A 12,057-nucleotide genomic window follows, 5' to 3' on the forward strand; every position below is an offset into this window, starting at 1 on the left:
TATCAATGTATGTATCAATGTATCACATGCATGTATCAATGTATCAATGTATGTATCAATGTATCAATGTATGTATCAATGTATGTATCAATGTATCAATGTATGTATCAATGTATCAATGTATGTATCAATGTATGTGCATGTATCAATGTATCAATGTATGTATCAATGTATCAATGTATGTATCAATGTATCACATACATGTGATACATTGGGCAACAATGTATCACATGTATGTATCAATGTATGTATGTAATGTATGTATCAATGTATCAATGTATGTATCAATGTATCGCATGCATGTATCAATGTATCAATGTATGTATCAATGTATCAATGTATGTATCAATGTATCGCATGAATGTATCAATGTATCAATGTATGTATCAATGTATCAATGTATGTATCAATGTATCAATGTATGTATCAATGTATCGCATGAATGTATCAATGTATCACATGCATGTATCAATGTATCAATGTATGTATCAATGTATCACATACATGTGATACATTGGGCAACAATGTATCACATGTATGTATCAATGTATCACATGAATGTGATACATTGATACATACATGTGATACATTGATACATACATGTGATACATTGAGCAACAATGTATCACATGTATGTGATACATTGTTGCATTGTTGTATGTATCAATGTATCAATGTATCAATGTATGTATCAATGTATCACATGCATGTATCAATGTATCAATGTATGTATCAATGTATCAATGTATGTATCAATGTATCAATGTATGTATCAATGTATCACATGCATGTATCAATGTATCAATGTATGTATCAATGTATCGCATGAATGTATCAATGTATCAATGTATGTATACATACATTGATACATACATCAATGTATGTATCAATGTATCGCATGAATGTATCAATGTATCAATGTATGTATCAATGTATCAATGTATGTATCAATGTATCGCATGAATGTATCAATGTATCAATGTATGTATCAATGTATCACATGCATGTATCAATGTATCAATGTATGTATCAATGTATCAATGTATGTATCAATGTATCACATGCATGTATCAATGTATCAATGTATGTATCAATGTATCAATTTATGTATCAATGTATGTATCAATGTATCAATGTATGTATCAATGTATCACATGCATGTATCAATGTATCAATGTATGTATCAATGTATCAATTTATGTATCAATGTATCACATGCATGTATCAATGTATCAATGTATGTATCAATGTATCGCATGAATGTATCAATGTATCAATGTATGTATCAATGTATCACATGCATGTATCAATGTATCAATGTATGTATCAATGTATCAATGTATGTATCAATGTATGTATCAATGTATCAATGTATGTATCAATGTATCAATGTATGTATCAATGTATGTGCATGTATCAATGTATCAATGTATGTATCAATGTATCAATGTATGTATCAATGTATCACATACATGTGATACATTGGGCAACAATGTATCACATGTATGTATCAATGTATGTATGTAATGTATGTATCAATGTATCAATGTATGTATCAATGTATCGCATGCATGTATCAATGTATCAATGTATGTATCAATGTATCAATGTATGTATCAATGTATCACATGAATGTATCAATGTATCAATGTATGTATCAATGTATCACATGCATGTATCAATGTATCAATGTATGTATCAATGTATCAATGTATGTATCAATGTATCAATGTATGTATCAATGTATGTATCAATGTATCGCATGAATGTATCAATGTATCAATGTATGTATCAATGTATCAACGTATGTATCAATGTATCGCATGAATGTATCAATGTATCAATGTATGTATCAATGTATCAATGTATGTATCAATGTATCAATGTATGTATCAATGTATCACATGCATGTATCAATGTATCAATGTATGTATCAATGTATCAATGTATGTATCAATGTATCAATGTATGTATCAATGTATCGCATGAATGTATCAATGTATCACATGCATGTATCAATGTATCAATGTATGTATCAATGTATCAATGTATGTATCAATGTATCAATGTATGTATCAATGTATCACATACATGTGATACATTGGGCAACAATGTATCACATGTATGTATCAATGTATCACATGAATGTGATACATTGATACATACATGTGATACATTGGGCAACAATGTATCACATGTATGTGATACATTGTTGCCCAATGTATCACATGCATGTATCAATGTATCAATGTATGTATCAATGTATCACATGCATGTATCAATGTATCACATGCATGTATCAATGTATCACATGTATAGAATAAATATAGAATAAAAATATATCATATCCAACATGATGCAGCAAAAGCAAATGTGGATTTTGTTATAAAGGTTAATAAACATCTCAGTTTCATCTTTTCTGATGCTTTGGCTCTGACAGCGTTAACATTCACAATCTTTGCACCCACACAGATGAGAGCTGCTATTTAAGGGGGATGACAATTTTAAAGTGCACATGGTGGGAGCTACTAGGAAATGTTGTGTGTCTGTGTGTGGGATCAAACTGTGGGCTAAATAAATAGCCCTACATTTAAATCAGCGTGTAAAGGTTTGTATGCAGTGCAGGGATGAGGAGCAGCATTCAGCTCATTAAATATACTCTGAGCTATAAATATGTGAGGTACTTCTTCTTCCCACAGGACCTGTTGTCCTGCAGTACAATAGGTCCTACAGGACAGGATTTTCCTTCCGGGTCTTTTAGTCAAATTGAAATTTTGTATTGTTGCAATGGAAAATTAGGATTTGTGGTTTGAAAATGTTTATCTAACTTAACATGTCAGATAAATTTGTCCTTAAGTAAATATTGACTTCAAGCCAAAGGTTTAAGAGTGTGAGGAACACTAACAAAGTCTGTATGTATGCTAGCAATGAGAAACGAATGAAGACCACAGCTCAGAGAGGCCAGTATCATCCACTTCCTGTAGAGATCGTTCAGCAGCGCTGAAGCAGAGACGGTAGAGCTTGGGTGATGCTGCGTTTTGCAGTGGATGCAGATTTTAAGATAAAAAAATTCAATACACTGACCTCAGTCACTGCTGGCAGCAACGATCCCAGAAAACTGCTGTGAAAATGCTTCAGGCTTCATTACGTTTTGCACCTTAACAGCCTGACAGCTACAACCTTCTCTGAGCTTCTCAGCTACTCTGGATTACATTCAAACCAAGTACACAGCCTGTTTAAATTCAATTAACACTTCGGTCTCGGTTTGTCCTCCAGTCAAAATAAGAGAACAGAAACACTTCTGTCCATATTATTTGTCTATGTTTGCACCTGCAGTTACCTTTTACCATTTTAGTAACCTTACAGGTTCACTGCAGCATCGCACTGTGCACCATCAGTCATGTAAACTGTCTGATGGTTGTACCTGATGCTGCAGAGACACGTGGCTAAAACTATGTCCTCTTTGGAGTGGACAAGGAGGACGCGGGCCAACAACAGGACAGCTGGAGGACACAAACAAAGCTTCTGCTGTTACAGCTCAAATATTCTGCCCCACGTTTTACACACACCCGGCAACAGGTGGTGCTGCCCCTATCGTCCAATCCTGTTAAGCATAAGTGGACGCATGGACGGAGGACGGTCTGGCACGAACTCTCACGCCTGACTCCACCCACTGTAATGCTGCAGGTGGTGCTGAGAGCCACACTGGAATCAGCGGGTGATGACATCATTTTAATTTATTTGATTTCCTGCATAATTAATTTTTTTTGTGTTAAATATAAGACAACAGATGTATAAAGTCACCTGACGGTGCAACAGCTGACAAACCAATTCTCACTTGGTGCTATTTTCTATTTTCTATGAGCCGCTTTAGCACAGCTTTAAAAACAAGTGTTTAAAAAGTGATGTAAATTCCAGCGTAAGTTCATAAAAGATGCACCTCCAGGAAAATCTCGCTAGATAAAAAAGAAAACGTGAAAAGAACAAAGAAGACTGCAGAATAAGACATCAAAAAGACGAGTAATTAAAGCGCTGTTGTGAATGTTTAATATTAATTCACTGTCACGTTAAAAGCCACAGTTGCCTCAAAGCAAACCGAGTTCATTATGAGTATTTAATAAAGAAAAAAACAACATGTTTAAAATGCAAATCACAGCAGAGCTGCGCGCTTTCAGCACGAGGACACGACTGAACATCTGTGCTCAGAGTGGCGGGGACGATGGCAGTCGGAGGACACGCTGCACAGCAAAACGCCACAACTGGAGGTGAACTTCAGATGTTTTTGGCAGGGCTGCGCCAGAAAACCCAGCGGACCCTTTGAACAGCTACTGCTGTTGTTTTTTTTCTGCTAAATTAGCACGATGAGTGGCATCTCGTCCAAGAGCCATTTGCATATCTGTTGAGTAACACCGTTGGTTAAATGGATGCTGTTTACACCTGCACGCTCACAGAAGTGGATTACAAAAAGACATTTGACCTGTTTTCCAGGACATACGAGCGTCCAAACAACAAAGACGGCCGTTACAAAACGCCGACTGTTTCTTCGAGTGTTCACGCAGCTACGAAATCCGCTGTTCTGGCTCTTGTTTGATGTCTGGGGTGATAATGAACTTGTTTGTTTGTGCACACATGCTACCCAGGGAACAGCAGAATCATGAATCTTTCATGATTTAAGCGCGAGCGCTCGGATGTTTGGAACACCGTAGGTGCCAGAGATCTGAGATGAATGTACACCAGAAGATTGGACACAGCCTTTCAGCTTATTGTTCAACTATAACAAGAGCAGGGAAGCAGCGGGCGAGGGGATGTTAAGGGGGAGCAGCTACCAATGTGGCCCCGGGCTGACAGCCTGACAATGCAACAAAAACACGACGTTCAACTGCTTCATTTGGGTGAGCCCACTCAGGCCCACAGTGGGGGGGAGCCAGCCGTGGGGTCAGCAAGCAAATGCATGTAAGAGCATATAAACAGGTTTGCCCTGTATTTCTGCTGATGCACGTGTCCAGTGCAGCTGTTCTCAGAGATGTTGTACTGGTGACAGCCACTGACCTTTTGTGTTAAACAGACGGGACTTCCTGCAGTTGTAAACCACTTCCTGTTGGCACTGTTCCGACCCGGATACGATGGCACGTAGTTGTTCGGCCGAAGCGCTGTAGTTGAAAATCATGACGTGAGGTTTCTGAAGGGACGAGGTCTGAACCGTGACCGGAGCGGTGCTGTTGTGGGACAGCACGGTCCACACCTTCTTCTCTGCAAGACAAACGTTCCCGCGTTACTGTGAAGACAACATCAGCACCTCCTGCACCGAGATCTCCCCCACAGTGTGTCTGTGTGCAACACAGCGTCATCGTTAGATTTGGACACATGAATGTGAACTCTGCTATATCATATATAAAATAAACTTACAGTTATATTAACCATAGAACGCCACAGCTTATCTTTAGATTTTATTTACATCAATACAACCATTACAGCCTAAATTTTAATAATATGTCAGCATTAAGTGCATAGTAATTACATAAATTGCAAAAAAGTGCAATAAACTACAAAAAAATTGAAAATCGTTTTTGTTTTTTAACATATATTTCTAGTTAGAGAAATTTAAGAGGCTTATCCCTCAAAACTGTAAATACAAAAAAGTTGCACAAAATAGTTTCCCACCACAGGAAATTTATTTTGAGTGTCTTCATAGTTTTGTTTTTGAAATACACCAATTTTTATATACTGCAGGAAAAAAGAAAATAAATATTATAATGCAAATTTGCAAAAAAGCAGCATATGCATCAAAATAAACTATTTCCAGCAGTGCAATATGAGTCCTAAGCATCCCAGAAACCACACAGAAAGTCATAAACTCGGACATGAATTTTAAAAACACAGCATATCTTTGTAAATGCCGTATACGAAAAAACTACCGCGGACATGCGATAGTTTGCGCTGATGTCTGTTCCCAGTAGGAAGTGTTATGAACAGCTGATCGGGTCGGCAAAGCGTGTTTCTGGAATATTATGTTTTTGTTGCTGCAAGTGCTTTTTATGCAGTTTTTGCAAAACTATATGTGGAAGGAAACTGTGACCGAGGACAAGCTGATGGCATAAGATGTAAGTACAACTCCTCCGGTTTCATATGCAAAAAAAATTATTGCGCTAGCTCACGTGGTTGCAGAGCTACCGGGATTTAAAAATAGTTACGCAAAACAGAGCGTGCTGCTCTGACCGGTTTTAAAGGGCAAACTGAAAATGACTTGATTGGCAAAACTCTGAAGTAAAAAACAAACAAAGACTTATCGTTTGTTATTGACGGCTCTTTACTTTACAGTATAAAGCTCGTTGAAGCGACTGCTGTTGTGATTTGATGCAATATAAATGAATCTGACAGAGTGAAGTGATCCTGTCATATTAGGTTCATCCTAATGTGTCCTATACCACGAGGCCAACGACGACACATCACTTCACACTAGAGATGGCACGATACCACTTTTTTATGTCCGATACCGATATCATAAATTTGGATATCTGCCGATACCGATATGAATCTGATATTGTGTGTTTTAATCAATAAAACGTTTTTTTTAATATCTTGCTTTATTTTGTATAAGTTTATACTCAAGTTTAAATAAACAACAACACTAAAGCTATTCTGTTATACCTGTATGCAAAAAAATATTTCATAGATCAGCAACACTGATCAATCTAATAAACTTAAATCTGCTCCATCCTCCCTGTTCTGGTATTTTAAAGAGTACTTGGTGGAAATATTAAGCAACATAACTAATAGGGTTGCAAACTCCCAGCAAAAAAAAAATAGGGAACCACCCCCCACCCCCCACCTCATGATGCTTAATCAACTTTAATTTGATGCAGGTTGAAAAAAAAATGCACAGAAATAAATTATTTTTCAAGAATAATTAAATAGATTCAACATCTTTCTTCAACAGAACTGCAGACTGCACAGATGGTTCCCAAAGGAAAAAGTACTATAGCTTACTAGGGTATATTAGACTTAACAGTTACTATATACAGTAATGGACTTCTATACATTTTACATCAGATTAAAACTTTGGTTGTAAGATTCAGATAATTATTTATTAAAAGCTCGACATTTTAAATGAGAATAAGAAAGAAAAGTATGTCTTTGTGCCCCCTTTTCCCTGTTCATGCCCTATCGGCCCCCCTGGCTAAACTTTGCTAGATCCGCCCCTGCACAGTTACGTCAGCTGTAGAAAAAGATCCTGGTGTAGAAATAATATTAAATAAATTCTAACAACAGCTTATCAAGCTTAAACGTGCTGCTGTTGTTCAGCCGCTGGTTTCCTCTTTCTGGTGCAAAGTGAGACAAAAACTAAGAAGAGAGACGATCAGCTGATCATTGATCAGTTTATGATTGAAGTAGCAGCAAGAAGAGGCAGTCGCTCCATATATCGGTTGTTAAGCTTAACGTGGGAATGCTTTACAAACATTCAGAGATGAACTTACACACTTGCTTTACTTCTCTCTGGGAAAACTTCCTCGGAGATGAAATGCCGGTTTGGTAGCGACGCTACAAATACTCACAGCCGCTCGATCACGTGACCACACTGCTGCGACGTGCTACGTTATGAACAGAGTTACGCCGTGTCGCAAGTTTTGTGAGGTGCTGTTTTGATATTTAATGGATCGGATTACATTTTTTATTTCTCTCCGATATCCGATCCAGTAATTTAGGTCAGTATCGGACCGACACCGATACGTAATATCGGATCGTCCATCTCTACTTCAAACCCTACACTTTGAAAAAGAACCTGATTTTATTCGTATCCACATACGAACACAGAATATTTTGGATAAAATCAGACGGCTGTGTTCATGATTATTCTCATCAGGTTGGCAGGTTTACAGCTATTTACATCTCTAATAGATTCCTTAATTGAGGTCAGGTTGAGACGTATTTGCTGCAGAACGACTGAGATTTTCAAGGAGACGACTGAAAAAACAAACGCTGGACGAGAGCAGCAGAGAACACCACGTTCGCTCTGTAATGTCATCACTGCTACATTAACCTTGCAGGGACGAAGCAGCTGGGGAAGTTGTGACAGCGCGGTGACGAGCGCGGCCTCCAGAGTGTCAAAACTCAATATGTTTTGTCCTACATGTCAGACAGACTGTGGATCAGCTCGTGTCCCTCTGCCTGTCTGTCAAAAGTCACATCTCAGGTGACACAGAGCAGATTGTGTTTGTGCCATCAAAAGCTCTTTCTGGCTCCCGAATCAAAACACCCACATCGGTGACACCAGCCTGCTCCCACAGCTCCCAAACACTAACACCAACCCATCCCAAATGCAGCCTGGTGCCGCACGATCGCCGTCGATATCCGTGCTGCCGGCGGCGACGTTCGTAATTATTTTATCGACTCCTCTGCCTCGACGTAACCTTCCTCGTTTCTCCACGAGCAACAGATAACTCTTGCCCATAAATCAATGGGCAAATTTCTGTGAAAATGAACGTGGATATTCCTGCTTGCAGCACGGCGAGCGCTGCAGACGTGACTTTGAGCTGGGATCAGGTCAAAACCAAAACTTTTACCCAAGAAATGTGCAGATTTATGCATTCCTGCAAACGACTTAACAGTTTAAACGTTGTCATGGCACCGTGACTCGCCCGGCATCCAGAACATCCAGAATTACTGCGACCCTGTCATGAAGTGCACTGTGCAGGGGATTAACCCTTGTTGACGTTAATGACCCCGAGCCTCTGGACGCCACTGGGAGGGGGCTTAAGATCTCTAAGCCTGTCAAGTTGTAATCTTTTTTTAATATATTTTTAACTGGCTTTATTGGATGGATACAGGGAGGCGATGCGGTAAAGCGCCACGGGTCGGACTCGACCCCAGCCGGTCGCCGCTCATCTGACTGAACTAACCCGGTGCCAAGTTGTAACCCCACATTTCTGCTCTCAGCCATACTTGAGTGGACAAGATGACCTTTTAACCCTTTAAGACCGACCATAGAACCCAGTCCACCAGAGCTTATATTATATGTTTACATGCTGTGGAGCCATTTTTGGGAGCTCTGCTATATTATATATATTATATATAAAATAAACTTACAGTTATATTAACCATAGAACGCCACAGCTTATCTTTAGATTTTATTTACATCAATACAACCATTATAGCCCAGATTTTAATAATATGTCTGCATTAAGTGCATAGTAATTACATAAATTGCAAAAAAGTGCAATAAACTACAAAAAAATTGAAAATCGTTTTTGTTTTTTTAACATATATTTCTAGTTAGAGAAATTTAAGAGGCTTATCCCTCAAAACTGTAAATACAAAAAAGTTGCACAAAATAGTTTCCCACCACAGGAAATTTATTTTGAGTGTCTTCATAGTTTTATTTTTGAAATACACCAATTTTTATACACTGCAGGAAAAAGAAAAACAATCTTATGATGCAAATTTGCAAAGAAAACTGCATGTGCATCAAAATAAACTATTTCCAGCAGTGCAATATGAGCTCTAAGCATCCCAGAAACTATTCAGAAATGTATAAAGTCAAACATAAAAACATAAAACACCAGTATAGGCTTCTAAGGCCTACAAATAAAAAACTACATTTTCCGCGAAAATGACGTCACTTCCAGTTTCGGGCAGGTCATGGCGGACATGCGATAGTTTGTGCTGACATCTATTCCAACGTAGGAAGTGTTATGAACAGCTGATCGGATCGGCAAAGTGTGTTTCTGGAATATTATGTTTTTGTTGCTGCAAGTGCTTTTTATGCAGTTTTTGCAAAGATTTATGTGGAAGGAAACTATGACCGAGGACAAGCTGATGGCATAAGATGTAAGTACAACTCCTCCGGTTTCATATGCAAATAAAATTATTGCGCTAGCTCACGTGGTTGCAGAGCTACCGGGATTTAAAAATAGTTACGCAAAACAGAGCGTGCCCGCTCCGACCGGTTTTAAAGTGTTAATTGAAGCATCATTCACGAAGACACCATGAAAACTTTTCCCTCTGATTAAAGATCGAGGCAACAAAAGGCAGCATGCTGCATATACATAAAGAACCAAAAGATTGGAAACAAATGAAAGATGAAATCTGTGTTTAACACACAGCGAACATGCATTTAAAAACCCTCAGGAGGTCGCCTCGACTGCTGCTGGCTCTGGATCAATGCAGGCTAATCTATAAGCCAGTGCACTCTTTACTCTGAGCTTTCTCTGTGTTCTCGGGTGATGTTGAATGGAGTAAAAGGTGACAACACGAGGTCTACAATGATCTCACCTGTCATGTTGCAGTATACCTGTGTGGGCCCCAGAGGACCACTCCCATCTGGATCAATGAAGTAGAAGCCCGACGAGCTGCCGCTCAGCTTGTAGGCCTCGCAGGAAGACTCGTAAATGGCTGCAAGATGCAGAGCAGGACAGAAATCAGTCATTCGTCCAAGAATCAGCCCACGCTCTGACGGCTCTCGATTGGATGAGTCGTGAATACACAAAACCTATCTAAATGTATGAACTCTGTGCTGTATTATAGAAGTGAATGATGTCCACGCTTTGGCTTTTTTCTTTATGCTAATTATGGCACCAACATCCTGAACCAATGTCCTCCACACAAACCGATTCACATCAAGGAGCATCGTAAACATCTTCACAGAGATACAGACGAACAGAGGCCTTTGTTTGTGGCAGTGACTGTCATTTTAATAGGATGAAAGAACAGCAGACAAACGTTACTGTCTGCTGCTGGCTTCATAATAACTTCTATTATTTGATGAAAATAATTAAGTCAAGTCAGCCTATTTGTACGCCATGTTTTTCAAAAATAGAAGTCAATGTAACAAACGGAGATAAATGGCAGAGACATCACAAAGCATCCAAATACAGAAAAGCCAAAAAACTCAAGGAGAACAATTAAAACTACATGACAGCACAGGCCTTTGTGAGCTTCCCCAGATACCACAGGATCTGCTTTCAACAGCCAGATGAGGCGAAAGACTAACATGACAGCACGAACCTTTAGTTTAGACCCACAGCAGCGACGCAGTAGCTCATCCTGTTCATGCTCCATCATAACTCACTACCTCTAAAACAACAGACATGACCCCTATGCGCTCAAACTGCGCTCATAAATATTTTGTACTTGTAAATCAGACGATGTAGCTGTGAAATGAATTTTGTAACCTTGTGTGTTTGTAAAAAATATTCACAAACGTTATTTTTCGGACCGTAAGGCGCACTGGATTATAAGCCCCACTACACGAAACAAAACAGTCAGAGTCTCGCTTCCTCCTCTTCCGTACCATTGATTCCTTAATGCTGAATTCTCTCACAGCGGCTCTATTCCCATGTTGTTGCAGTATATGATAATAATAATGGATTGCATTTATATAGCGCTTTTCAGGGCCCTCAAAGCGCTTTACAATCCCACTATTCATCCACACACTGGTGGAGGCAGCTACAGTTGTAGCCACAGCTGCCCTGGGGAAGACTGACAGAAGCGAGGCTGCCATATCGCGCCATCGGCCCCTCTGGCCAACACCAGTAGGCGGCAGGTGAAGTGTCTTGCCCAAGGACACAACGACTGTCCGAGCCGGGGCTCGAACCGGCAACTTTCCAGTTACAAGACGAACTGTCAACTCTTTGAGCCACGATTAATGACTAACCTCGTATTGTCGATGGATTATCTCAGTTGTTCTCCTGACTGAAGTTTGGTCCGTTTACAGCATCCTGTTACATTTGTCTCTTTAACTTTTATGGGGGGATGTCAGCGTTCATCCTCCAACTTCACTGTGCTAATGCTATGCTAACATAGCTGTTTTGCTAGCGATCACGTAGCACATCATTATATAGCAGCTAGCCAAACTTCAGTAACCCTACAAACATCACTGCTGTTTAGTTTCCTGTCTTCATTTATGTTGGAAGTGATAACAGAGCTGCAGGTTTGAATTTGTTTCCAAAACCCCGCAGTCAGGACATGCTATATTGTATTTAGATAGAAGCTAGCGAGCTAACTTCCTGCTAACTTCTAACTCTGTTATATTTAAGAAATTGTTTTCATGGATGCTGGATG

General features: G+C 39.2%; 1 protein-coding gene across 4 annotated transcripts in view; it reads right to left on the bottom strand.

The window, feature by feature from the left end:
- The window catches only part of cntnap5a (contactin associated protein family member 5a), a 155,266-nt gene that overhangs the window by 49,507 nt on the left and 93,702 nt on the right, over window positions 1–12,057 (bottom strand). For all 4 annotated transcript variants that reach the window (XR_014869904.1, XR_014869905.1, XM_085136080.1 and 1 more), the window contains 2 exons: window positions 10,270–10,389; window positions 5,050–5,250 (listed from right to left, as the gene is read on the bottom strand). Coding sequence is in view for 2 of the 4 variants with exons in the window: in XM_085136080.1 (XP_084992206.1) it covers window positions 5,050–5,250; window positions 10,270–10,389 (321 nt within the window). In the remaining 2 variants the exon portion in view is untranslated. The remainder of the gene's footprint in view (window positions 1–5,049; window positions 5,251–10,269; window positions 10,390–12,057) is intronic.

This window comes from Neolamprologus multifasciatus, chromosome 16 (genome assembly GCF_963576455.1).
Source record: "Neolamprologus multifasciatus chromosome 16, fNeoMul1.2, whole genome shotgun sequence".
Lineage (NCBI taxonomy): Eukaryota > Metazoa > Chordata > Actinopteri > Cichliformes > Cichlidae > Neolamprologus > Neolamprologus multifasciatus.